We start from the raw sequence: 26,097 nt of genomic DNA, 5'->3' as shown, positions 1-26,097 counted from the left end.
TTGGTTTCCTCCATTTTCCGGTTCTAATATAACATGATACTTGACTTTATTATGCAAAACATGAAATGGATACCATATATTACCTACCAAATTAATTTGATTTTACATATATAGTTAAAAAAAAATCATATATTTTTTTCATTTGTCAAATAAGAAACATATTGAACAAGTTTAAAAATTTGTGGCAAATCAAACAATGCATAGTTGAAAAACAAAATTTCCTTGTATTATATATATATATCCTAAATGGACTAGCTACTCAGAAGCTTGCAAGGGAGAATCTATCATGCAAGAGTGTCCGCCAAAGGAGACTTTATTTACATGCTTACATGGGAAACGGACTAGCGTTATATATTAAGGTTTTATTTGGATTGACTTATCAAAGAAGTGCTTCTCCAGAGTAAGTTAAACACTTTTTATATTTTCTATTTGGATTAGTTTTTATATAAAAATATAAGCTATAAAAATAAGCTAAAAACAGTTTTTTTCATAAACTGATTATGACTAGCTTTTGAAAGAAAAAAAAAAAAAGGTTGTTTTTACAGTTTATGTTTTTTCAGAAAAACCAATGCAAACAATATTTTTGGAACCCAGAAGTACTTAACTTATAAAAAAGCATTTCTGATTTTCCAAAAACCAATTCAAATCAATAAACAATTGTTTCTAATCATGCTTTAAATTTCACTACCTCTTGCACGCAAGGTGTTCGACCATTGTATCGAACCCTCCTAGTCCTGGTATGAGACCATTCAAACCACATGGCTTCCCCGCCATTGCTTCCCTTGTTCCCAAGCTCATCCTCCCCCAAATCCCAGACCCCCAGATGATCAAAACCGGCTTTGATCTCCAGACCTATAATTCAAACCACCTTCTCCAATCCCTCATCAACAATGGAGATCTCTTCGAGGCACGCAAGTTGTTCGACGGAATGCCTCTCAAGAACACCTTCACCGCAAACCGGATGATCTCCGGATACGCCAAGTTCGGCGAGCTTGATGAAGCCCGGAAGCTGTTTGTGCTCACCACCGAGCGCACTAAGGTCACCTGGACGATCATGATCGGCGCATTCTCGCAGTTGGGTTGTTCCAAGGAGGCGTTCGAACTTTTCAATGAGATGTTGCGCTCCGGTGAGCGAGCAGATCATGTGGCGCTTGCCGCATTGCTCGGAGCTTGCAATGATCCTCATGCTTCACGTTTGGTGAACCAAATTCATGTTCATGTTGCAAAATCTGGTTTTGGGAGTACACTGTTAGTGTGCAACACTTTGGTGGATTCTTATTCCAAGTGTGGCCTCGTCGATGTTGCTCGATGCCTTTTCGATGAAATGCCGGAGAGGGACACAGTGACATACAATGCCTTGTTGATGGGTTATTCTAAAGAAGGATTCCACGGTGAAGCTATGGAGCTCTTCATGGAGATGAGGAACTTGGAGTTGAAGCCCTCTCAGTTCACTTTTTCTGGAGTTTTAACTGCCGGAACAGGGCTCGGGGATCTTCGGTTTGGGCAGCAGGTTCACAGTCTCATCATCAAATCAGACTTTTATTGGAATGTGTTTGTTAACAATTCATTGTTGGATTTCTACTGGAAATGCGGGTGTGTAAGCGAAGCTACAAAGTTGTTCGATGAAATGGCTGAGAGGGATAATGTTTCTTATAATGTGATGGTCTCTGGGTATGCATGGGATGGGAGGACTAGAGAGTTTGTAGAACTCTTTTGGGAGATGCAGTATCTGGGTTTCGATCGGAAACAGTTCCCTTTTGCTAGTATGTTGAGTATCACGGGTGCGTTGTCGGATTTCCAGATGGGCAAGCAGATACATGCACAAGTTATAGTGCTGGATCTAGTGATAGATGATCTTGTCGGAAATGCTCTCATTGACATGTATGCAAAGTGCGGTGACTTGGAGACTGCGGGGATGATGTTCAGGAGTAGAACAGATAGAAACACAGTCTCTTGGACAGCCATGATCTCAGGGTTCATTCAGAATGGACTTCATGAGGAGGCATTGACTTTGTTTTGTGAAATGAGAAGAGCTGGTGCAATCCCGGACCGAGCCACGTTTTCGAGCATCCTACGTGCTTCGGCATGCCTTGCATTGCTTGAGCTTGGAAAGCAGCTTCACTCATATATAATCCGATGCGGCTATATGTCTAGTGTGTTCTGTGGGAGTGCCATGCTTGATTTATATGCAAAATGTGGCTGCCTAGCAGACACTGTTCTGCTATTCAATGAAATGCCCGAGAGAAACATTGTCTCATGGAACACCATGATCGCCGCATATGCACAAAATGGGCAGGGAAATAACGCTATCCAACTATTTAATCAGATGCTAAAACAGCGTATCAAGCCTGACTCAGTGTCCTTCCTCAACATCCTATCGGCCTGCAGTCACGCAGGGCTCGTGGATGAAGGTCTGGAGTATTTTGAGTGCATGAGTACAGCATACATGATAGAACCTAAGAAAGAGCATTACACTTGTGTTATCGATATCTTAGGCCGAGTAGGCCAATTTGACAAATTAAAAGCTTTGATTGATGCAATGCCATTTGAGCCGGACCAGATCATATGGAGTTCGATTCTGAACTCATGCAGGATACACAAGAAACAAGAGCTAGCGAATCAAGCAGCGGAGAAACTATTCACAACTGAGATAAAGGATGCAGCTCCCTATGTAATTTTGTCGAACATATACTCCAGAACAGGAAGGTGGGAAGATGCAGCAAAAATTAAGAAGATGATGAGAGACCGAGGGGTAAAAAAAGAGCCGGCGTATAGTTGGGTGGAAATTAAAGGTAAAACATATACATTTTCGGCAAATGATGAATTGAATACTGAAATAAAGGTGAAACTGGAAGAGTTGGATAAGGAAATGAAGAAAGCAGGATATAAGCCTGACACTCAATGTGCATTGCACAATGTAGATGAAGAAACAAAGGCAGAGTCCCTCAAATATCATAGCGAGAGACTAGCAATAGTGTTTGCCTTGATAAATACTCCGGGAGGGACACCAGTCAGGGTGATGAAGAATCTTAGAGCTTGTGATGATTGTCACAATGGTATTAAAGTTATTTCCAAGATTGTTGGAAGGGAGATCACAGTGAGAGATTCTAGTAGGTTTCATCATTTCAAGGATGGTTTTTGCTCTTGTGGTGATTTTTGGTGACCTGTATTTAAAAAAAAAATACATTTTTAAGATTATTGTTGTTTGTATAGAATTAAAATTTGTTGATTGATGATATACACCTTGAAGAAAAAAAATATCTATATGAGATATAACTATAATAGTTTTGCTAATGTGTCCTGCATTGAATTCTTGAGCCTTACCATTAGGTTATATATCAACATGGGTAGCTAACTATGAGGGACAATTACCCAGATATAAGTAAGCACATAATCATTATTACTATTATTATTTTGAATAAAGTGGATAAACCACAAATTTATTAAAAAAGAACAAACTGGAAGCAACAAAGTACAAATGAAAATACAACAAACACTGGAACAAAGCAGAAGTCTGCTATCCTCACCAGGGATGAAAATAACAGAGAACAAGGAAAGCGAAAAGGAAAATAAAAGAGGAGCAATCTGAAACCGGCGAAGTCAACCATATGGAGACACAGGCCCGCTCAGAGAAGAAGGTAACGGACTACTCCTGAATCTGATCGGGCGCCAGATCACCGGTGCTGACAGAGGATCTGGAACTGAGGAAGTTTAAGGAACGCTTGATCTTTCATTCAAAATGCGGGAGTCAGAGTCTGCAGTAATCCAAGAAAGAATCATATTAGCCATTTTATAAATTGTAACAGAAGTTTGTGAACATTTTTGGTTAAAAATACGGTTATTGCGTTCCAGCCAGATATAATACGGTTAAAAATACGGTTACTATTATTATTATTATTATTATTATTATTATTATTTAAATGTGGATGAATCAATTTCATTATACCTGATATAGTACAAAGATCCTCCACAAAGCAATAGAGGCGAAAAAAAACAACGAACCACTAGATGTGGACATCAACAAAACTGGAGACATACAATAAAAACAAGACGACAAACCGAGAGAGAAACATTCCCTCCAAACTCCCAGACCATCAGAAAAAACTCTAGTTTGTTTTCGTGAACTGTCTCCTCAGGTGTCGAAACCCCACTGGAGGTCACCGCACAAAGTCCCAAAAACTCCAAGCTTTTGCGAATGGTCGACATTGGAGTCTTTCAACTTCTCACTAGTGCCCTTTGATAAAGATGAGAATCAGTACATAAACATATGGTCAATTTGCAGAATAATAACATGAGCAGATAATATATTTTGCGTTGGCATATAATGGGTATGTGAAAAAAATAATAAATGATAATAAGTAAAACAAAATAATATAAGAATATGTTAATTTATGTAAAAATTTCAAAATGAAGAAAAACTACAGGTTGAAGAGGAAAAAACTATATGCTGAAGTCATTTATTTTATAATAAAACTCTCAAATATATTTAAATTGATGGCAAGTCAAGTTGATTTAGATTCAATACGGATGATGGCCTAACTTGATCCCATCCTTCCTCGTAGATTTTTCAAAAAGAACCGAGTTAAATAAAATTTGGTTCACAAACTCTAATATTTTGTAATCATGTTTAAATTTGGATAATTTTTAACATATCCATGTTTTTTAATGTGGCAATTTGGCGACTTAATCCCAGCTAGTTTAACCTTTCAACTACGCCAAGACAAATCTATTAATTTTCAGTTTATTTCGGATTTATATCTTTAGTTTATGTAAACTATATTCATATAAAGCTGACATTTGCATAACAATCAAAGAGATGACATTTATAGTTAATAACAACCCGCGTTTATTTAAAGACAATCCCAACCAAATATCTTGATTAATTGAAAATCCAGCCAAACTAGACTCCATAAATTTTATAAGGTGCATTTGATACGCTAGAAAATGAGGAACAACACAGCATAAATTTTCTTATCTCTTGTTTGATTTGTAAATGGGTTTAGATTATAACACAAAGAAGTTACCTGAGTACAACACAAATTGCTAAAAATTTTATCTCATAAAAACTATGGTAAAACTTTTTAACTGTGGTATAACACAATTAAAAGTTTATAAATGGGTTCTTAGATTAAAATTAAAAATTACAACACATGACCACAACCCAATCAAAAAATTTTGAAAGTAAAAAAATTATATTTGACAAAACATTATTAAGTAATGTATTTTAGAAACTAAAAAAATATAATTATGGCTTAATAATTTTGCAAATTATGAAAAAATTAAATGGTGACTGTTAAAAAAAAAGAAATTTAAAAATACTTAGTTTTGTGAAATTTTTTTTCAAAACAATAAAATATTTTACAAATTTGTATTATAGTAATTTTTACGGTTTTTAGACTAGTACTTATATAAATCAAACAAAGAACGGTACAAAAATTTTGTGATGTTCACTAAATATCAAATAAAAAATAGTACAAGTATTTGTGATGTATCCAGACACTTTGTATTATGTTGTACCTATGTGCAAATCAAACGAACTCTATATCAAATAATACCTTACGTAACATAAGAGTTGATATTTAATTCACATATAATTTTTTAATTATCCTTTCTAATAAGAGTTTAATTATTGTTAGTTTTGCATCTTTCAATACTTATTTATACTGTTTTTGTCTAAATCCAATACATTGCATCTAACAACAATTAAATTATTTATTTATTTATTAAGACAAAGTGGACAAGCCACACTAGAGACGCGCAAAAAACGTGGAGTTTCTCATGTCTATAACCTAATCTTGTGTGAGCTGAGATTTAAATATATCTTTTCAGCATGGACACAAACATTCAATACAGATGATCTGCTGCCAAAAAAACCAAAACATCATTGCCACCAAACTATTATCAAATACGCTAATAGGTTTTGATGCACCCTGCCAATTTGCATGCTAGAATTTTGGCCTGCAAAATGAAGCAAATTTTCTTTAAAAAAAATAAATAATAATAATAATAAAAGGAAAGCTGAGTTTGGTGGTCCGCAGGAGTAGCACAATAATGCAGTGCCTGCGTCACAAGGACGCAGAGCAGTGCTCTCTGCCATTCAACCAGAGACCATCAACGTGGGCCTTTCAGACTTCTGATAAAACAAATGATAACCGTCCGATCAACTACTCACTTCCCTTGTCGGTGGTCCTCGTTCCATCTTATTGCTCCATCATCCCTTTCATCTGGACCGTCCATCCGTTACTTCCTTAATCTTACTCTATCTGTGTTTATACTAATAATCAATGTTGCTGATTTACAGCTTACAAGAGAGAGTGATACTCACTCGTATGCCAATTAATTAATTGGGGAGACTTAACAGTTCATTATATATTTACATTTATCATTTACAACGCAGTAAAAAATAAAAAAAATAAAAAAATAAAAGAAGGGTGAAAATAAATTAAAGAGAAATGATATCAAACTGGTACAATTTTGTCACTTTCTTTTATTTGCATGTGTTGAGGGGTCTATTGGAGCCCATTTCATCAGCTTTTATTTAATCCGTCTATATATATATATATATTTATACATTTTTTTTTTTGTTTTAATTCAAGTCATCATCATATTATAAAATACAAACTCCTTGTTTTCCCTTATTTGAGTTGCTGCAGTTTTCTTCCAATTATGATTATTTTTTTAAAAAAATGTTATATTTTAAAATATCTCCAAAAAGCTCATTATCAAGTTAAACAAAGTGAATAACGACACTTAAAAAGGGAGAAAAGAGAGCTCATAGCAGTAGGGGTGGGGGGGCCCAAAGAGAGAAATAAAAATAAATATAAATTTAAAGGTTATAAAGACCAATGATAAAGAGTGGGTCAAAAAAGAAGTCGGGAAGTGGGTGGAAATAAAGAAAGTGAGTGGAAAATGTGTAGAGATAATTGAGAAGAGGGAGTAGTGAGTAGTGAGGTAAGAGGTTCATACTTTGTGCTGTGTCACTGAGCAATGGCACGCGAAGTAGTGGGACCCAAACCCAGCTCAAATTAGACTCATCTGAGCCACCCTTTTACTCTTGTCTCCAGAGTCACGTGCACTGCAGCCTTGTCATTCTTGGTTTGGGTCCCACCTCTTTCTCATCCTTCACCATCTCTCTCTCTCTCTCTCTCTCTCTTCCCTTCACCACCATTTCCCAATCATTCTCAATTTCTTTTTTTTTTAAATAAATAAAAATATCAAATGTTTATCCAACCACATTAAATTTCAAGCGTTGGTTTTGCTGTGGCCAGACCACATCACGACGCCCAACAATTTCATTGGTTAAAAAAAAAAAAAATTATATGTGTTTTGTTGATTGTTATTTGAATCTATCGAATGAATAACAATTTGAACTTTTTTTTAATTAATTATTTATTATTTTTACAGTATCTTTATGAAGTTAAAGAAACATGATAAAAGGGTAAAAAGGATTAATAATTCCAAGTTTTATTACTTTATAGTTTAAATTAAAATAATTTCCAAGTTGTAAAAAGCTCGCAACAAACCGGAACGGACTCACGGTTGAATTCGTGGTGGATGTTGGACCGATGACGTGGAGTGGGCCCGGGATACAGTTTAGGTAGGGACGCGGTTTTTGGTCTGAGGGGTGAGGTGTCACAAATGGAGGTCCAAAGTCCGGGTCCCTTCCTTTTTCTCAATCTCTCTCTCTCTCTCTCTCTCTCTCTCTCTATGTGTGCCCGGGCCATGTCTATTGCCCCGCTGACATCCTCAAGTGGGCCCCCACTGCCCCGTCCCCTGTCTATGTCTCCCACGCAGGAAGCACCGTTGGGCCCCACTTTCCCCCACTGCTTCCGCGAAATTTGCAGACACACCCAGTAAGAACACATAATTGCATAACCCTATCAAAATCATACATTTATAATTACATTACATCACCAAAATATCACTATTTCTGTTAACAATTTTAAATGTTTTTCATCAGGTTATATTATCTATTTAATTATAATCATCTCCAAAACACAAAGAATAACTTGATATTTTACTCCTTTTTCATAATCAAATATTACTATTTAAAAAAAAAACTTTAAAAAAATCTCCATTGTTGAACATATATAAAAAATTACTCCACATAATGAGAAAGATATTTCAATTGATGTGAATTTTTTTAAAAAAAGTCATACATAATTATGCATGTTTCAAGGGGTATATATGAAAAATCTTCTCCTCCGTGGCTCCACATCTCGACGGACGGCTCAGATCGGAGCAGCTGGTTGTAAGTTTCAGAACGACCCCCCTCCCACGTGCGGTGTCAACTTGTGAGATCTTTTGATCGTTTACTGAGGACGTGTCCATCATCTGAGCCACTCGTTTCACAGTTCGCTGTTCGGGATGTGACAGCGGATTATAGAAAGATTACGTGGTGGGGCCTATCTTTTGGGGGGAGGGAGGGAAGGGCACCATTCTCAACGTGATCCTAACCGTCCTTGAAAGCGTTACGAAGTTTAGAAAGCCATCATTGCTCATCGGTTTCGCCCAGAACAGAGCGCCGTATCACTCAGCCCCCCTCAACCCCAACATTAACTCTTCCCCCGGTAGGCTTACCGCCTCCCCTTCCCCTTTACCATACCCATCCTCCCAGACTTCGGCAATTGAAGGAAGGGACGCCGGTAAGATTACCGCGACAAAAATGTACCGCCGCTGCCCAATTAGAGCAATGGCATGGACCCCACACCGTCTTTGTCCGACACGTGTTGTTGCCCAAAGGGGCAGGCTGGGAAAAGTAAGCCCGGTTGATTAAATAATTAAATTACACTTTCTAACACAATCTCGAGTAATAAATAAACAAATAAATAAATAATAAAATAATGAACTTAATTAATTGTGTTATTCTAATAATTTATTTTGCCGCGCTTCCTCTTCTCAAGGAACAATTGCTTTATTATTATTATTATTATTATTTGGATTAGAGATAGTTAAGAATTAAGTTTATAGTTCAAAGATGTTTGTAATCTACAGAGAAAGAACAGAATCATTATTCAGTTAACTGGATTAATTTTTTTTTTTTCAATAATTTCAATCATAGTAAATGAGTAAAAAATAAAATTAAAAAAAAAAGGAAAAGAAAAAAAGAGGTAAAAAATTTGGGGCCCTCGGGTTAAGGAATTAACCGCGGTTGAAATGATTGCGTGGGGATTTTAACCTTGGGTTAGCAACCGGTCGACCAGGGTACGAATCCGGTCTCGCATCTGGACACTCTCACCTTCACCTCCCTTCTTCTATATCCCTCCCGAGAGCTAGGGTTTGGTCTTGTTCTCCGTTCTTGCTTCGTTCAACGGCGTGGATGTGGGATTTTGGCCGGGGTTGAGGCGTCGAATTCGGAATGGCGGCGTCGGAGGCGTCGGCGAAGGGGAGTAGTGGGAGGGGCGAGAGTTTCACGTCTGGGTGTACTGAACCGGGTGGAGGTGGTGCTTCGGATGGTCTGGCTTCCGCGAGAGGTAGGATTCTTGCTGATCTTTGGGTGTGCGGTTGGATTTTGGGTTTCGTCTGATGATTTTGGTTGTAGATTTGGACGATGCGTTGTATACTGAGCTCTGGCATGCGTGTGCGGGGCCGCTGGTCACTGTTCCTCGCAAGGGGGAGCTGGTGTTTTACTTTCCTCAAGGACATATAGAGCAGGTATGCCTTGGATGGGATTTTGCTGCTGTTTGAGCTTGGGTTTGTGTTGAATTCTAGGGTTCTGCTTGGTTTTTTAGGTGGAAATTTTGTTCTTTCAATACTTTGTTTTTAATGTGGGTCTATGGATTGTGGAGATGATGGTGTTCTGGATTTCCTTCTATTTTTCTCCCATTTTTGGTGCCTTTTTGGCAATCTAAGTTCGAATCACTGTGGAGATGTAGGTGGAGGCGTCGACGAATCAGCTGGCGGATCCTCAGATGCCGATCTACGACAACCTTCCGTCTAAGATCCTTTGTCGAGTGATCAATGTTGAGCTAAAAGTAGGATTTTGGTTTTTAGGGTTTATAAATCTTTCATTGTTTCTATAGTTCTGTTATTTCTCGTGGATTTAATGGACCATTTGATTTTTTTTTTTCTCAGGCGGAGCCGGATACTGATGAGGTGTTTGCTCAGGTGACCTTGCTCCCTGAGTCGAAGGTTTGTAGTTAATTTCGTGCTTGTTTAGAAGTAGGCTTTACGAAGGTCAGATGTTTTAATGTCTTGTGAATTGGTTGTTTGAATGGCAGCAAGATGAAAACTTGGTCGAGAAGGAGATTCCACCTCCACCACCTCTGCGACCTCGAGTTCACTCCTTCTGCAAGACATTGACTGCATCTGATACAAGCACTCATGGAGGGTTCTCTGTGCTGAGAAGGCATGCTGACGAGTGCCTTCCCCCACTGGTTGGACCCTCTTTCTTTATCTAGTTTGGTTGTTGGATTATGAAGTTGTCTCAGATTGCTTCTCGGATCAGGACATGGGCAAACAACCTCCGACTCAGGAGCTGGTGGCGAAGGACTTGCATGCTGTTGAGTGGCGCTTCCGCCATATATTCCGTGGTAAATCTCATGGGATGCATGTGGTTATTTTGAATATATGAATGCTTAACTGCTCACCTTTTATGCTGATCCCACACCATACCTTTTGAGCATTTACATTAGTTATTGGGCTTTTCTCGGAAATCCGATGATTATGTTCTCTCTTTTATCAGTGAGGTGAGCTGGAGAACATGTTGTCTCTAGAAAACTCAAGCCAAAGATGTTTAAGAGTTTTAAGTGTTCTTCTTGGGTTTGGCTCCTGACAATTTTGAGTGTTGCTGCTGCCTAGAGTTAGATAAATTCCTGAAAAATGGGCTAGGAGTTTTTTCTTCTTCTTAAATATGCAGTCCAGTATGCAGCAAATGCTCTCTCGCCTTGGATGTGACATGTAATGCCTTTAATAGCGGTCCGCCCATCCAAGTAACTAAGTTGTGTTTTCAATCGGTATTGGGATTCAGGAATATTTTTGGAGCTTGTAGGTAGTGTCAAGTGTTGTGGGGTATCATTTTCATCCTGGGATTGTTTTCTGTGTTTGTTGAGAGGTGTTTCCTTTCAATCTGATGTTGTCAAGTCATAGTATTGCTCCCTTAATTTCTAATTTGACTGCTGTGGTTATGAAACTCTAGGTCAACCAAGGAGGCACTTACTCCAAAGCGGGTGGAGTGTATTTGTTAGTTCAAAAAGACTTGTTGCCGGAGATGCTTTTATTTTTCTCAGGTCTGTTCTGTATATATATAATGTTATTGAAGTTGAACAATTACTGCCTGTTTATATCCATGGCATCATCTGATTGTTTCCGACTCTTAGAGGAGAAAATTCTGAGCTTCGTGTTGGAGTAAGACGAGCAATGAGACAACAGGCTAATGTACCATCCTCAGTTATATCTAGTCACAGCATGCACCTTGGTGTCCTTGCGACAGCATGGCATGCTGTCACTACTGGGACCATGTTTACTGTCTACTATAAACCAAGGTATTCCTTTGATGTTCTTGTTTCTGTTGACATGTTATATAATACCTGGAGTAGTATTTATTAACTCCCCTCTTGTTACAAATTTTTGTCATGTAATCCCTCAATTCTGGTTATGAACCTCATGACTGTGCTGGCTGTTTCCATCACATTTCATCCAATCTTTGACAATGTTGTTTTACCATCAATTTTGGCCTCAGGACAAGCCCCTCAGAATTTATCATTCCATATGAACAGTATATGGAGTCACAAAAGATTAACCATTCTATAGGAGTGAGGTTCAAGATGAGATTTGAAGATGAGGAAGCTCCAGAGCAAAGGTATAACCAGTATTTCACTGCTCTACCAGCAGTCAAATGCTTGCCCCTTCATAGTCGTTAGTGAACTTTTGTTTTTTCTCAATTGCAGGTTTACTGGTACTATTATTGGTATGGAAGATGTTGATGCCAGCAGGTGGCCTGGGTCAAAATGGAGATGCCTTAAGGTGATGTGCATATAAATTCTCTTGTATTTCTGTTTCTCTACTAGGTAGACATCTCAATTTTGAGGCCTTAGGTACGGTGGGATGAGACATCCTCGATTGCTCGCCCAGAAAGAGTATCTCCATGGAAAATAGAACCTGCATCAACTCCTCCACCACACTCTTTGCCACTGCCTCGTCCCAAAAGGCCACGTCCAAGTGTAACACCTGCCTCACCGGAATCTTCAGTTCTTACAAGAGAAGGTACAGTACAGCATTTATCTGTGTTATTGTGATTGATAGGTTTTAATATTTTAAGCTCTTTCTGCATTCTTATGGGCACATTTAAGAGATTTATGCATTTTCTCAGCCGCATCTAAGGTTACTGCAGACCCTTCCCAAGCACAAGCAGCTCAGAGGGTCTTGCAAGGTCAAGAAACTACGACCTTGAGAGGGAATATTGCTGACAGCAATGAAGTGGACAACACTCCAAAACCCATCATGTGGTCTTTACCACATGAGGATAAATGTGATCAAAGAAGATTAGGATCAGACAATTGGATCCAGATGACAAGGCAAGAACCGATGTATACTGATATGTTATCAGCATTTCGCCGACCTGGTGATTCTGGTGGATTCAATCCGTCACTTTTTGAGCAGACTTCAGGGGATGCAAGCCACCTGAAGAGTCATTTTCAGGATCAGGATGGTAGATTAAAATCACTGTCAGGGTCATGGTCAATGATGCCTCCAAACATTCCTTTCATTATGGAGTCCACCATGAAAATGGCTCCACAGCCCGGTGAGCTACCTTATTCCGGTCTTGGAAGCATTAGGTATGGGGGTGTGGGGGGCCTTCATGGTATTGGAGTTGAGCAACATTCTCCAAATTGGTTATCACATTTATTGCCTCCTGCTCAAATTGAAACAGCATCCCATCCAAGGGTTCTGAAGCCTCAACCTATGATGGCAAACCCTACTGAGGGGGCAAAGCCAAAAGGCAGCGGCAATTGCAAGCTCTTTGGGATTCACCTTAATTCCAATCCAACATCTGGTCAAGTGATTTCACACAGAAGCGTATCCTATGAACCAGAGTCACACTCTCATTTGGTGGCTACATTGAATGAGTCACAGGCTGTTGAAGTTAATCAACAGCAAGAGCATTTGAAAGGCAAGTCAGTTGATGCTGGTGCTGCCTCTAGTTGTGATCATGAAAAGTTGATGCATTCTTGTCCGCAAACATCTAAAGATGTCCAGAGCAAACTTCAGTCTGGTTCAACAAGGAGTTGCACTAAGGTTTGTTGCCTACCCTTGCTACCTTGTTGGAGCTATCTCCTTTGGTTATTGGTTGGGCTTGTTTTCTCTTCTTTTCTATTCTTTATTTTTCATCTTGGTCATGTTTTATTGTTGTTAATGGGTATCTAACCTTTCAAGTCTTATGCTATATTTTCCTGGAAAAGTTGGTTGCTTTAAGTGTATCATGCACATCAATTATTAGTAATCTGAAGCTTATCAGTTGTGCAAATCTCTCTTGATTTTAGCCATGGTATCTAGGGAACTTTTTGTTCATATTAATGCTCCTGTTGATTCTCATGAACTATGTTGCCTACATGATTTATTCAGGTTTATGATTGGTGTTCGCAAATGAATGTAATAGGCCTGTTTTCGTTTCAGGTACACAAGCAGGGTATCGCATTAGGTAGATCTGTAGATCTTGCAAAGCTAAGTGGCTATAATGAACTGATAACTGAACTAGACCAGATGTTTGAATTTGATGGTGAATTGCTGTCTCCCATTAAGAATTGGTTGGTTGTATACACTGATAATGAGGGTGACATGATGCTTGTTGGTGATGATCCTTGGGAGTAAGTTTGATTTTACCTTGTCAATTTTCAAGTCATTCAGTTCACAATTCATCTCCTTACTGAATTTTCTTTAAAGAATCATAGAATTTCTAATTAAGCTGGCTTTTTTTTAATGCCTTTTTTGTGTGCAGGGAATTCTGTGGCATGGTCCGCAAGATCTTCATCTACACAAAAGAGGAGGTACAGAAGATGAATCAAGGAGCGCTGACCCCAAGAACAGAAGACAGCCCATCGGCTTCAGAGAGAACTGCACCAATAGAAACAAAAGGTGCTTTGACCATATAAACTGCTAATTCTGAATTCTTCTTAGTTCTCTGCAGTTTTTATTATTCCTATGATTACATTAAGGAAAGGTTGAAATCTCATTTTTGCTTTTCCCAATAAAAAACGTGCAATTTCCTAGACCATGATTTGATTGGATAGTACAAGATACTTGACACTGACCATATAAAAGATGTTGCTCATTATCGTTAAAGACAATTCTTTCTGCATAATGTTACTTTAAATTACAGTATCTTTGTATTCTTTTTGAAGCTTTAACTGAAAGGGTACATACTCATTGGCCTGGTGAATTGCTTTTTCGTAGGCTTTGAAGCAGAAGTTTGAGAAGAAAGGGGAGTGAGTGATGTTAGGATAAGCTTTTTGAAATGGGGTTCAGACATCACTGGTGTGCCCCATAGTAGGGTGAGTGGTGTTCTTTGCCCTCAGAGAGGCCAAGAAGGCAAGCCACCACTTAATTTTATTTACTATCTAGTATTGCCCTTGTATTTGTGCCTGAGCTTGTCTATCATATATTGTTATCCAGAAGGCTGAAGTGTGGATTCCCAATGTAAATAGTTCTATGTTGTTGGCCATATATTAATATTTCAACATCCTTTTTCCTAGGGTGAATGATGTCTACTGTTCTTTGTTATGAAAATGGATCTCATGTGAGAGCGCTAACTTTGAAGCAGTCAGATATATCTTCATAGCAGGAAAAATATATGAAATAGTTTGTACTTGAAAGTTGAAAACCCCCTCTTCCCTTCTCTCTCCACATCCTATATTGTGTTTGATCAATCTGAATATGATATGATGGTATGCATGAGTGGTATTGAAGAGAAATCAGCAAGTATGATGAGCGGGAGGCTTTATTTTATTTATTTATTTTTAGGTGGGTGGGGGTGGGGGTGTGAGAGTGCTGTTCAGGTGGTTTGGCTCTAATTCTTTTTGTTTTTACTTTGTTAATGTATTTTTCAATTGTCTGGCTGGGGAAAGCAAGCATATAAGAACCTGCAAATCCTGAGAGTCAAGATAATCATGATGATAATAATGTGAAGTTGTGTATTCTTTTGAAGTGATTGGTATCCATTGTTTGGTCCTCGAAGTGCAGTGATTCAGACTGGTGAGAATCATTCTCTATCTTTTGGGGGGACAAAATAATGCTTTGCTTTGTTGGTAGGGTTTTTAATTTAGCAAATAGGAAGATTCATATATCCCATATCCTGTGGGTCCCTCTCTCTCTCTCTCTCTCAACAACAAACACTAATTCTGTGGCGTGTGTTTTGGGTTCTTGTTGTGTTAATGCTGTTTGGTTTTCAACTTTCAACAATGATAACAGTCAACTCAAACAGTCTCCTAACTCTAAGACTAATATTAATAAAGTGCATATGATTCCACTTGATTAGGAAAAAGTTGAATAAATGATAACATGGAGACGAATCAGTTGCTCCATTGTTAATAAACCCTTAATTAAGATTCACTGACTGATTGATTGGACATGCAAATGAATGAGTGCCCTCATGAAAGCTGTCCAGAAAGACAAAAGTGTAGCAGAAATTCCTTAAACAAAGAAGATTAATAACCCTCCTAAAGGTGTCACCTGAAAGAATCTGTCAGAATGACCACTGATTTGATGTAAACAAGACACTAGTGCTTTGGGGGCCCAGGACTAGGAGTATGAGTAGGACTAGGACTATGACTAGGACTAGGACTATGCCCCCTTGTGATCCAATTGTGTGCCTTTTCAGTCACTATGCGCAATGATCAGCAAGCCTGTCTTTATTTGATATATAACTATCTCCGCATCAGATCCTAGCACCCATCAAAAGCATATACATCTCTATAAATATATATATTATATTATATATATAATGCACCAGTCATTTGGGAAGAAGTGTCCATTTCTTTATGCAATGGTATAGTCCTGTTGAGAGCACCTCCAAGCACAACAAGGCAAGCGAAAGAGGTAGAATCCCTATTTATATACTTACCACTGTTTAGAACTTAGAACTGTCCTGTGATGCATGAAAAAAGTTGCAATCAGGGTTTGCATGTTTCAATAAAGTGAGATTCCGCAAGTCTGAAGAAGTATATGGCAATAAATTCACTAAAATAAATGAAACCATGGAGATGACATTAACAAGCAAGATTATCATTTAACAGAATTTTTAGTTTGGAGGGAAACAACGAAAATGAGAGTATTTCCTCATTGAACAGATAGAAACCTAAGTTATGATCCCAGAATACAAAATGTTAAAAGACTTTTAAGTGATGAAAAGGCTTTGTCACATCCCTTCCTGTACCTTTAGTAATCCACTGGCGAGTAGAACTACAGTTAGTGCCATTTCTGAATTGTCCTCTGATGTGTAGATCACATAGTACTTTGAAAACCAGCAGAGTGCAAAAGCACAGCCTTTATTTCCTCTGGAAGAACGCCAGGCCCATCTTTGCATTGCTGACAATCAAAGAGTGAAATATTTTAATGTATAGTTTTATTTTGCAAAAATAAAAAACAAACATATGTATGTTGAAAACACACACACACAAATCTTTATCTTTTGGGAGTGATTTACTTTACCTCAGCTCTGAAAACATCTAGGGCAAAGCCATTGAAGCAGCTGATGACCGCCTGTTGGATGTCCAGACCAAGTCCATCGAGTGCCCTCATTGTTGAGAGAAGAAGGCCAGGTCGACGAGCACAGAACATATGTATGTTGACTGCTCGGCCTTCTCGTACCCTTACTTCCACCTAAATCAAAGAAATTGGAGTGTATAGTGAAGAGGATTCAGTAGGTTACAATAAAAATACAGAAACGTAGTAATTAGGCTAGCAAAACTAGTAAGATCATGCTGTGTTTTATTTTGTCCTTATGCTTCCTCTTTTCATGTTCCATCAACATTGCTGGTCCCTGTGCATATCAAAGTAACAGAAGAGTACCACAAGTGCAATTTATGAGCAAGAAGGTTATAAATTTAAATAACTTGAGGTACAAGGTTGAGCAAGAAGTGGCCAACCAAGAGGATTCCAAGATCATGAAGAGGAGCAAGAGACACTGTCACTCTTTTATTTATTCAAAAGACAAAAGAAAAAGAAAAAAAAAAATTCGAATAAGAAATTTCTTAAATAATCTAGAGTGATTGTGTTTTAACATTTGGGATGATAAATAAACATATGCTATCATTTATTTTAGTCAAAATTTTCAATAAAATTTTTAAGTTTTCATAATGTGCTCAAGAATCAGGAACTAACCCTGGCTGGTTGGTTACTTGGGCTTGGCAATGAACTTGGACAGAGCTCTTCCTTCACTCGACATGGTAGAGTGGATGGCGTAGGAGTCAAAGGGTGAAAACTGGTAGGAGTGGTGGCAGCCATTGAGGAACTCGAAGGTGTTGACTCAAGTTCATTGTGAAGGTCATTGATTCTTTGTAAAAGCTCCTTTAGGTATTCAATTGCATCACCAAGTATAGACGCTCGATCCATCTGGCAAAATAAAGAGGTTGACAATATATGTGGCAGAGCAAAATAAAGAACCAGATAAAGGCCGCTAAACGGGATAAATAATCACTAGTAAAGAGCTGGGATATCTATGAAAGGAAGATTAGACCAAAATCCCAGAGCAATGGTGAATTTTTTAGCACAATATGGCATGAACCTGAAATATTTACTTATGGACACCACTCACTTTTAAAGTTCTAAAAAGTAACGCTCTCTGAAGATAAAATACTTAGCAACAATCAAAAGCCTAGTATTGAACTATTCACATCGAGGTCAAAAGGAAACTGTTGATCAAAGTTACAAGCCCTGCCTACATCCTGCGTGACCAGAAATCCAGGTTTTGGCAAATGTTTGTCTAGCATCAAACAAACAATCAGGCTGCTTAGCTATTTTCTGTTAACAAGCTGTTACTTAAGCACCGAAAAAACAGGCAGTTTCATGGGAGAAAAAGAATACCCCCAAAAAGGTCATGAAAAACATCTGGCAAGATCCTCCACAAAGCCACACAAAATCAATCAGCAAATATACTTCGTCTGAAGCGCAGGCAATCTAACTCTGACTAGTTTAAACTACAGACAAGATATACTCTCACAAAATTATGTGCATGGAAAGCATTTAAAGTTTAAACCATTAAAAAGTAACAATGAAGCAAACAAGCACAAAGCCACACAAAATCAAAGAGTTTGAGAATGAAAATAAAAAGTTCACCTTGCTGATCTTGGGAACCACAGATCTAAGCATGTAAAGCCGGTCATTGAGCTTCTTCCTTCTCCTCCTCTCGGCCATCAGATTCTTTGCAGGCAAGCCCTTCTTCTTCCCTTTGGGATCAGTCCCGCCACCTGTCACTGTGCTATTGGCATTAGAAGCATTCCCTCCACCACCAGCACCATTCTTCCCACTCTCCTCCCCCTTCCCATTCTCCTCTGAATCATAATTCAAACCAGAGCCATCAAAGCTCCCTTCCTCAAAATCATCCTCTTCACTCCACCTCCTCTTCCTCTTCTCACTCTCCTCATTACTCCCCTGCTTCCCTCCCTCTAAACCAATAATTCCCCCAAAACTCCCACCTTTCTCTCCCCCCAAGCCAGAGTTTTGCCGAATGGTCGCCGCTCGCTTCTGGAAAAGCGTCGGCTGAGCGCCCACCGGCGGGAAAATCTCCAGAGGCCTCAAAACCTTAGTCCTGTTAAGGAACGGAGAATTCTCAAAGCTCTCAAAGCCCATAGGCTCAAAACCAGCACCAGAGCCAGAGCCCGAGCCAGAACAACTCTTCTGCCCTAGCATCAAGCTGTTGCTATGAAACTGAATACCCGAGCCAACAGTTGAGCAATTCATCTGCACATTAGCCCCCAACCCAGAGAACCCAAGAACCCCACCACCGCCTCCCTCTCTACTCATCAACACTGGTGAATTCGACACCTGGGGCTCCGCAAGGAACCCCGAAGCATCACACCCGAGATCAGCCCCAGTATCAAAAGGCATCGAAGACGCAGCTCCAAGGAAGGAAGAAATCATGGTTTTCGAGGAGAAGAACGGGTGAGACGAATCGAGGTTGAAAAGAGAAGAAGGCGAGCAAGAGGAGGAGGAATCCATAGCGGGGTTGAAGAGCATAGCATCAGTGGAAGCCGGGTCAGTGGGGAAGCTCATCTGCTTGATTTCCGAGTGGGTTTGCAGAGCTTCAAAGCTCTGAGGGTACCAGTCATCGTCAAGCATAGACTTGAAGCTCGCCAGCTGCGCCATGCCGTCCTTTGCTTCGGGATTGATGGTTCTCGTCCACGTCGCCGCCTCTTCGTCTTGGTCTCCTGCTCCTCCGGCGTCCTCCGACCATGCGGCACCGCCATTGATGCGCGAGAGCATAGCTCCGAAGATGGAGGAAGAGAGAGCGAGAAAGAGAGAGAGAGAAACGAACGTCGAAGAGAAGCGAAGGCGAGAGCGAGAGAGAGAGAGAGAGAGAGAGAAGCGAACGTTCAGGTCGAAGAGAAGCGAAGGAAAGAGAGAGAGAAAGACAGGTGTGATGTGGTTACCTTTCTTTGTCCTTTTTATCTTGTTTTTTTTTTCTTTTTATTTATTTATTTTTTATTACTATTTATTTTTCAACTTTTTAGAGTACTATGCGCCAAATTACCCCCCATTTTGGTGATTATTTCTTTTTTAAAATGCTTTTATTTTGTTTAATTAGCTTTTTCAAATATATATTTTTTAAAAAAACTATTAAATTTTGACATTCCCCTTTCTTGATCGTTTTCTCTTGTCTTCTTTTTATGCCCCATTTTTAGAGGTCTACCTTTTATTTTAAAATATTTTTTCGGACAAAACACTAATATTTTATACAAATAACCAGTGACAATAAATTAATAGTTTATTGGTAATTTAATTAATTTTTTAAAATAAATTTGGTAACTATTTAATTAATTGTGATTTTTTTCATGGTTTTGTCCTCTGTTTTTATTTAATTTATTATTTTAATATTTTTATAAATTTTCTTTAACTTTTAGGCCCAATGCACTAAATTGGTTCTTATGTTTGCTAATCAGTTCGTCTTTTAGATAGCTTTATTAAATATTAATATTTAAATGTGTAAGATAACTGCACAATAAATTATTGTATGTTTTGGGTGTAAAAGAAAAGTTTAAATAATTTTTTGAAAATGTATGTCAAATTTCAATGTTTTAAGTTTAACACGAGAATTTAAATCTAAAATCTACGTGTGTTAACAATGAAAGGTGAAAACCTTAAAAAATAAATAAAATAAAATAAAAAATACCACATTTGTTTAGTCACAAGTTTCAACTATGCTCTGAAAATAGATTGTTTCATGCCACCAATAAATGTTCATCATTAAATAACATATATGGAGGAATAGTTGGTATAGACTCAACTCATATTGGTAGCTTCTGCTTCCAAACTCCATATATGGCTTCTATTCAAACTCTAAGTCTGTTTTACAAAAACATTTTTTATGTGCTTTACTATATATATATATATATATAATCAATAATACGATTTAATTTTTAAAAAAAGGCGATGATCTCGGAACCCAGGACAAACACGTGGGGGAGCCGCGCTCACCATCGAACCATGCCCTCACCTTGCGCTAGATGGGGATCGAACTCGGAGAGCCACGCTTAACACTCAAGGTGAACACCCTACGTAAGGAATCCGATGCCAATAGACCAAAAGGTCGTTGGCTACGATTTAAATATTAAGATCTGATCGACGGAATGTTAAAATCAACGGTTATAATTATTTGTATTATTTATAATTAATTTTCACTTTTTTGTGGCCCAAACCAGAACAAAAGGAAGATGAGCACAAGAAATCAATTTTTCACTGTTCTGTCTTGCTTGGGTTTGTTCAATTTATCTACAGTCACTTTTCAAGATAAGTTTTAGAATATTTTTTTGTTATATAGCTCTCTCAATTTTATGCAGTAATTAATTCTGTGGAATTATCAGATATTTCTTTTGTTTTACATTTATAATTATTCAATAAATGATAAATATTTCTTGTTAATTCGTAGGAGTATATATAACATCTGAAAATTATCTTCTTCATTTTTTTTGTATTTTTTTAATTTATATTTAGTTTACCATTATAACTGTTATTTGTATCCATGTGAATCATGGTAAGTAAAATGGCCATATATAATTTTTGATATATATATATATATATATATGTATTAAAATATGAAAATTTAATATTGATAATGATTTTACTTTTGACCTATCCAAATGGATTCCCATGTGTAATATCTGACTAACTAGCAGACATGCAATTAGCACCTTGACTTGATTTTAAATATACATAATTCAATTAGTAAACTTTTATTACAACTCTAACAGGAAACAAACAGCTAAAGAGGTAATAGTAAAATTACTTAATAGCATTAGTAATTAAATGTTTTAAGTTTTTTACTCATCCTTCCTCCGGCTAAAAACAAGATGCAAAATTACTTAATAGCAAAACAACAGTTATTCATTAATTCAGCATGTTTGGAAAAAGTCATAATATACAAAAGTAAGAGTTCTACTTGTGTTATTCTTCCTGGTTTAATTCTTTTTTCCTATACATGAATTTGATTCGGAACAAACAAGTAAATAAAGACCAGAGAAAGTGAGAGACAATTAAACTCTGACTTTTAAAAAGCTTAAGGGCATTCATGTCAAATCCCCTTAAAAAAGAATTCTAGTAGAACTGTAGTTCTCCATGGTAAAACATCAACCCTGTTAATTAGTTTATACACAGAACAAAGAAAGAGGTGGCGTATGAAGTGTGCTGTGCTCTAACGGCCACTTGAGGTCACTTCTTAATCCTTATTAATGACAAGCAAGACAAATACTAGAGATGGAAAGAGAGAGAGAGACATGGATGAGAGAAATCTAGAGAAAGATGTATGTGCTATGTAAGCATGCATATATGGTTGTTAATTATAACACATAAAGAGAGAGAGAGAGAGAGGTATGGCTAGTTGCATGGCAGGAAGGAATAAATTGGATGATGGAGAGAACCCCAGGGATCTCGTGAAAGCTTTCTATGTCACCCCCACCTAAATCTCAAACCCAGCATTGAATCTGATGAGGCCATGAAGAACCAAGCCGACAGCAACATTAGAAGCACATTTATTATGTGCCATCCATGACCTTCTTGTCCTCATTACATACTTCTCTCAACCTAATATTATTCCTTTTTTTTCTTTTTCTTTTTCTTCTATTATTTGCAAACATATATATGAGAGTAATTCAAGACACTGTCTTTGTACATATATAATTCAGATACATGCATGCATGCATGCAGGAGAATATATATATATATATATATATATATATATATATATATACAAAGACAGCAATTTGAAGTTTGAATTTGTGTATATATAGAGATCGATGCTGACCAAACAGTATTGTTGTCTCACACGGCTTTAAAATTTGTTCTGCAGAAATGAATATTGTGGTTTAAATTGATCAAGCACTGGCAGTAGGATAACGGTACTGCATATGTTTCATGTGTGTTTCATTAGACTTGGACTGAGAAAACTGGTAGCGTTTTTCTGCAGATAAAATCTGTACATTTCTGTGGTTTCTGACTTCTGAGAAATGAATTCCTTGCAAGTTGCAACTTGCAACGCGGTAATCTTACTCCAACCAAAGCATTGGCTGCAAGATAATATAAAGTGAGACGGTTTCATACTTCATTCAAATAAAGTGAGAAAGACAACAGCATTGCTCTCACAATTAATTAATTCCTTGCAATACAGATATACAAACACTTAATTAATTAATCTCAAAGCAATTTTGGCAATCCTTGCTTCAAAGTTCAAAGAGTTGGCAGTAGGACAACAGTGCATTAATATGCATATATATGCTAATTAGAAAACCAACAACAATTAATTTACTGCAGATGAAATTTGTACATTTACAAGGTTTCTCACAGCTCATGAATTCCTTGAAATAGTCTGATCCAATTCCAATTAAAGCATTCAAATTGTTGAGTCTAACTAAGATCGATCCATCAGATCGAGCATTGGCAAATTGAGTTGCTTGCAGCCAGTAAATCCTCCATCAACCACCAGATTATGACCTGAAACATACTTGGCATCATCAGATGCAAGATAAACAGCAGCTTTGGCTACATCAATCTCCTCACAGTTTGCGCCCTTAAGTTCTCCAAGTCCTTTAATTATCTCAAGGACTCGCTCCCTCTCTGCTCCTTGGTACAATCTTGCAAATTGCTCGACCACGAGTGGTGTCCCAATGACAAACGGCGAAATGCAGTTAATTCGAATTCCACGGTGACACAATTCACTAGCTGCAGACCTGACAATGCCCGGTATGGTGAACTTTGAAATGGAGTATGGATGAGGCCCAAGTCCACCAAGCAACCCACTAATGCTTGCGGTGCAGAGGATCGAGCCCGATCCTTTTGGGCCCATTACACGGGCTGCATGCTTGATAGCAACAACGGTTCCCCGGACATTCACCGCCATTACTTGATCAAAGTGAGCCAAATTAAGGCTAGCAATGTCGGGTGCTGCCGGAGGCCCAGTAATACCAGCACTGTTGTGCAGTATGTCAAGCCGGCCGTGTCGAGCCATGGCAAAATCCACGGCATTTGAAACTTGCTTCTCTACTGTAACATCACATTCGATGAATTTAGCTCGCGAACCGAGTTCATCTGCTGCTTCTGAGCCTAGTTTGCTGTTTATGTCTGCGAGAATGACAGTTGCCCCTTCCAGTAAGAATTGCCGAGCTGTGGCTTTGCCTAGACCACTTGCTCCTCCAGTGATAAGAGCAATCTTTCCTTCAAGTCTGCATTCAATGCCATTCCATTCTAATTAATAATTGATGACGGATGGTTGTAACATTGGCTATGAACACTCAACATTAACAATAATTTTCACTAGAAAATCTAAGCTTTGATTTAAAACTCACATCTGATTGAATTTAAGTTGTAAAAGTAATCACCTCTGTTATCAGAAGTACACATTACAGACTTCAACAACAGTGTATAATGAATTATTGCATGTTTTGACTCTGTTATAGCACAATGGGTAAACCTTCAAATCAATATCCAATCAAACTTCTTTAGCCTAATTTACAAGAAGTAGTTGAGCTAATTAATTAACAACTCATGCTTGTTTTGGTGGTTCTTACCTAACGATTTGTTCAATTAAATTAATGAAAAAAATCCAGTTAATGCCAGCTAATTAAGAGTACGGGATCTCCAAGGAAGAAGGAACAGCTCACTAAAAGTTTTAGTTCATTAAAAATATTAATCTGTTCCTTGAATATTACAACATAAAAATAATTAAACTAACAAAAACAAAGCTCTATTATTGAACATCTTGATTTATTTATTGAAAAGAGGGCAAGAACAAGGAATGAAAAATCAAATGAAACCACAACTCTTAGAATTTACACAGACACACACACACACACACACACACACAACAAAAAAGAAAAAAAAAACTACCAAAATCAGCAGCTAGAGCAATTCCATGGTGATATAATGATCATAAATACAAGGGGACCAAAAAAGGCAAAACAAATCTTTGAAAACAAAAGTACATATAAACTAAACTCTCAACAATGACAAAGGTCCTTTCTTTAATTAGCTCTTAAATAAAGAAACATTGACAAAAAGAAAAACAACAACAAAAACTCACCTTCGTATGCGTTCTTTTGTAGAATCATCATTAAAGGAACCACTTAATCTTCTCACAAACATAACCCTCCTTGGGATAACTTCAAAAAAACTAAGAAAAAAAAAAATTAAAATGAAAAAATGAACACCATCTAAAGTGCAAGATATGAACCAGACTAGTAGAATAGTACTACCTGGAGGTGAGGCGGAGCATCCTACCGGCGGTGGTGGTGGCGGTGAAGAACTAGTGATCTGGTTATCGGATTCGGGTGTGGATCCGAAAAGAAGCACTCCAACCCGCTATTTAAGGGCAATGCACGGCGCTCAACGGGAAAGCTACCCACGACCCACCATCTTACGAATCCCCATGCACTTATCTTTTTTTAAAATTTGTTTATTATAATACAATAGTATATTAATAAAATTATTATTATATATAGATAATATAAAAATATATACATACATATATAAGCACGTCTTTTTAGATTTCTATGCTTCCCAAACACGTTAACATGGTGTCAGACGACAACACTGGCTTCTCTTGAATGGTTAATTTAATAGAAAGTAAACCATGCATGCAAAGCTGGTCTCTACTTTTCGATGCAAGAGAGTAAACACCTGGTTACTTTACCATTTCTCTACTCCATTCCTTTTTGAAGATAAGATTTAAGAAGCCATGCATGCTTGGAGAGAAAAAAACCATGCTTTCATTGATGGACGTGGGGTACGTGCATGGGTTAGATGTACGTACGTACGTAGACATAGGGGCAGGTAGCATGAGACTAGGGTTTACAGTGTGATTGGCTTTGTCTTCATGGATGCTAGTGAGAAGAATAGAATCAAACACTTGTTTTAGACACGTAATCTTTGCATGAAAAGTATATATGTTCATGACATGCAGTGCTTTGTATAATCTAGTTGATTTGAAGTTAACATTAGTTTAAGTTTAGTTCATATCTCTTCATGCATGCATATAAATCATCTTTGGACAGTAAGAAAGAAAGGTCCTGTTTCTCCTATGTTGCTACTAATAACTCTATATGATCAAGACCACCTCATCTTCTTCTCTGTGAGTTGGAGACAAGCTAGGGACAAATGAGGTGTTCCAACCTGGAATCTCTTGTCTGTGGGACAAAGAGTGGCCCATGTTGAATTATGATATTATTACAGTGTATCTCTTGTTTTCTTGCTGGTCTTCATTGACTCATTGAATGGAGAAGCATTATTGAATTTTTGTGGCATATATGCATTTAAGTATGTTTGCTTTATTGCTTTGTGTTTTTGGATGGAATCACAGACATAGAGAGTAACACATGGAGTTGTATGTGTTGTAGCAGGCACTCACCGGGAGTTCAGCTCTGCCTTACATTTGAAGAAGAATGTTTCCATCACTAGAAC

General features: G+C 37.8%; 4 protein-coding genes across 6 annotated transcripts; 2 read left to right on the top strand and 2 right to left on the bottom strand.

The window, feature by feature from the left end:
- The first annotated feature begins 725 nt into the window (after nt 1-725).
- Nucleotides 726-3,163, top strand: LOC120260744 (putative pentatricopeptide repeat-containing protein At2g01510). The gene has a single exon (XM_039268303.1). It carries the CDS (start codon nt 740-742, stop codon nt 3,161-3,163), a length of 2,424 nt encoding a protein of 807 aa, XP_039124237.1. The 5' UTR covers nt 726-739.
- Nucleotides 3,164-9,215: 6,052 nt separating this feature from the next.
- On the top strand, nt 9,216-14,757 carry LOC120260907 (auxin response factor 2A-like). The gene is made up of 15 exons (XM_039268490.1): nt 9,216-9,473; nt 9,542-9,654; nt 9,876-9,974; nt 10,075-10,131; nt 10,221-10,376; nt 10,448-10,532; nt 11,138-11,228; nt 11,319-11,483; nt 11,681-11,800; nt 11,889-11,964; nt 12,036-12,204; nt 12,311-13,236; nt 13,615-13,805; nt 13,937-14,073; nt 14,392-14,757. Exons 1-15 carry the CDS (start codon nt 9,359-9,361, stop codon nt 14,409-14,411), a joined length of 2,520 nt encoding a protein of 839 aa, XP_039124424.1. The 5' UTR covers nt 9,216-9,358; the 3' UTR covers nt 14,412-14,757.
- A 788-nt stretch (nt 14,758-15,545) lies between these two features.
- LOC120262004 (transcription factor ICE1-like) lies at nt 15,546-19,552 on the bottom strand. 2 transcript variants are annotated; one of them, XR_005536682.1, is made up of 5 exons: nt 18,271-19,552; nt 17,317-17,547; nt 16,645-16,815; nt 16,370-16,521; nt 15,546-16,081 (listed from the first exon to the last, which is right to left on the bottom strand). XR_005536682.1 is itself a non-coding variant. In XM_039270040.1 (4 exons), exons 1-4 carry the CDS (start codon nt 19,414-19,416, stop codon nt 16,438-16,440), a joined length of 1,632 nt encoding a protein of 543 aa, XP_039125974.1. In that variant the 5' UTR covers nt 19,417-19,552; the 3' UTR covers nt 16,197-16,437. The 2 variants fall into 2 exon arrangements, 1 of the variants encoding a protein (XP_039125974.1); XM_039270040.1 differs by lacking the exon at nt 15,546-16,081 and having other exon boundaries at nt 16,197-16,521.
- A 3,372-nt stretch (nt 19,553-22,924) lies between these two features.
- LOC120261997 (sex determination protein tasselseed-2-like) lies at nt 22,925-25,049 on the bottom strand. 2 transcript variants are annotated; one of them, XM_039270033.1, is made up of 3 exons: nt 24,894-25,049; nt 24,722-24,811; nt 22,925-23,864 (listed from the first exon to the last, which is right to left on the bottom strand). In XM_039270033.1, the coding sequence occupies exons 1-3, from the start codon at nt 24,911-24,913 to the stop codon at nt 23,054-23,056; spliced, it is 921 nt and encodes a 306-aa protein (XP_039125967.1). In that variant the 5' UTR covers nt 24,914-25,049; the 3' UTR covers nt 22,925-23,053. The 2 variants fall into 2 exon arrangements, with proteins under 2 accessions (XP_039125967.1, XP_039125968.1); XM_039270034.1 differs by having other exon boundaries at nt 24,722-24,800; nt 24,894-25,046.
- Nucleotides 25,050-26,097: the final 1,048 nt, after the last annotated feature.

The sequence above is a fragment of the Dioscorea cayenensis genome, chromosome 5 (genome assembly GCF_009730915.1).
Source record: "Dioscorea cayenensis subsp. rotundata cultivar TDr96_F1 chromosome 5, TDr96_F1_v2_PseudoChromosome.rev07_lg8_w22 25.fasta, whole genome shotgun sequence".
In the NCBI taxonomy this organism is placed as follows: Eukaryota; Viridiplantae; Streptophyta; class Magnoliopsida; order Dioscoreales; family Dioscoreaceae; genus Dioscorea; species Dioscorea cayenensis.
The sequence above is the reverse complement of the archived record's forward strand: the minus strand, read 5'-3'. Positions and strand labels throughout refer to the sequence as shown.

Bases quoted from the DNA above. Each gene is read 5' to 3' on its own strand.
- LOC120260744 (XM_039268303.1), top strand. From the start codon at position 740: ATGAGACCATTCAAACCACATGGCTTCCCCGCCATTGCTTCCCTTGTT.
- LOC120260907 (XM_039268490.1), top strand. From the start codon at position 9,359: ATGGCGGCGTCGGAGGCGTCGGCGAAGGGGAGTAGTGGGAGGGGCGAG. The intron at 10,132-10,220 runs GTTTGTAGTTAA...TTTGAATGGCAG, and splicing joins CCTTGCTCCCTGAGTCGAAG to CAAGATGAAAACTTGGTCGA. The intron at 12,205-12,310 runs GTACAGTACAGC...GCATTTTCTCAG, and splicing joins TTCAGTTCTTACAAGAGAAG to CCGCATCTAAGGTTACTGCA.
- LOC120262004 (XM_039270040.1), bottom strand. From the start codon at position 19,416: ATGCTCTCGCGCATCAATGGCGGTGCCGCATGGTCGGAGGACGCCGGA. The intron at 17,548-18,270 runs GTGAACTTTTTA...TTATTTTGCCAG, and splicing joins TGGTTCCCAAGATCAGCAAG to ATGGATCGAGCGTCTATACT. The intron at 16,522-16,644 runs GTAAAGTAAATC...TTTGATTGTCAG, and splicing joins TAGATGTTTTCAGAGCTGAG to CAATGCAAAGATGGGCCTGG.
- LOC120261997 (XM_039270033.1), bottom strand. From the start codon at position 24,913: ATGCTCCGCCTCACCTCCAG. The intron at 24,812-24,893 runs GTAGTACTATTC...TTTTTTTCTTAG, and splicing joins ATGCTCCGCCTCACCTCCAG to TTTTTTTGAAGTTATCCCAA. The intron at 23,865-24,721 runs GTGAGTTTTTGT...CATTGAATGCAG, and splicing joins ACAAAAGAACGCATACGAAG to ACTTGAAGGAAAGATTGCTC.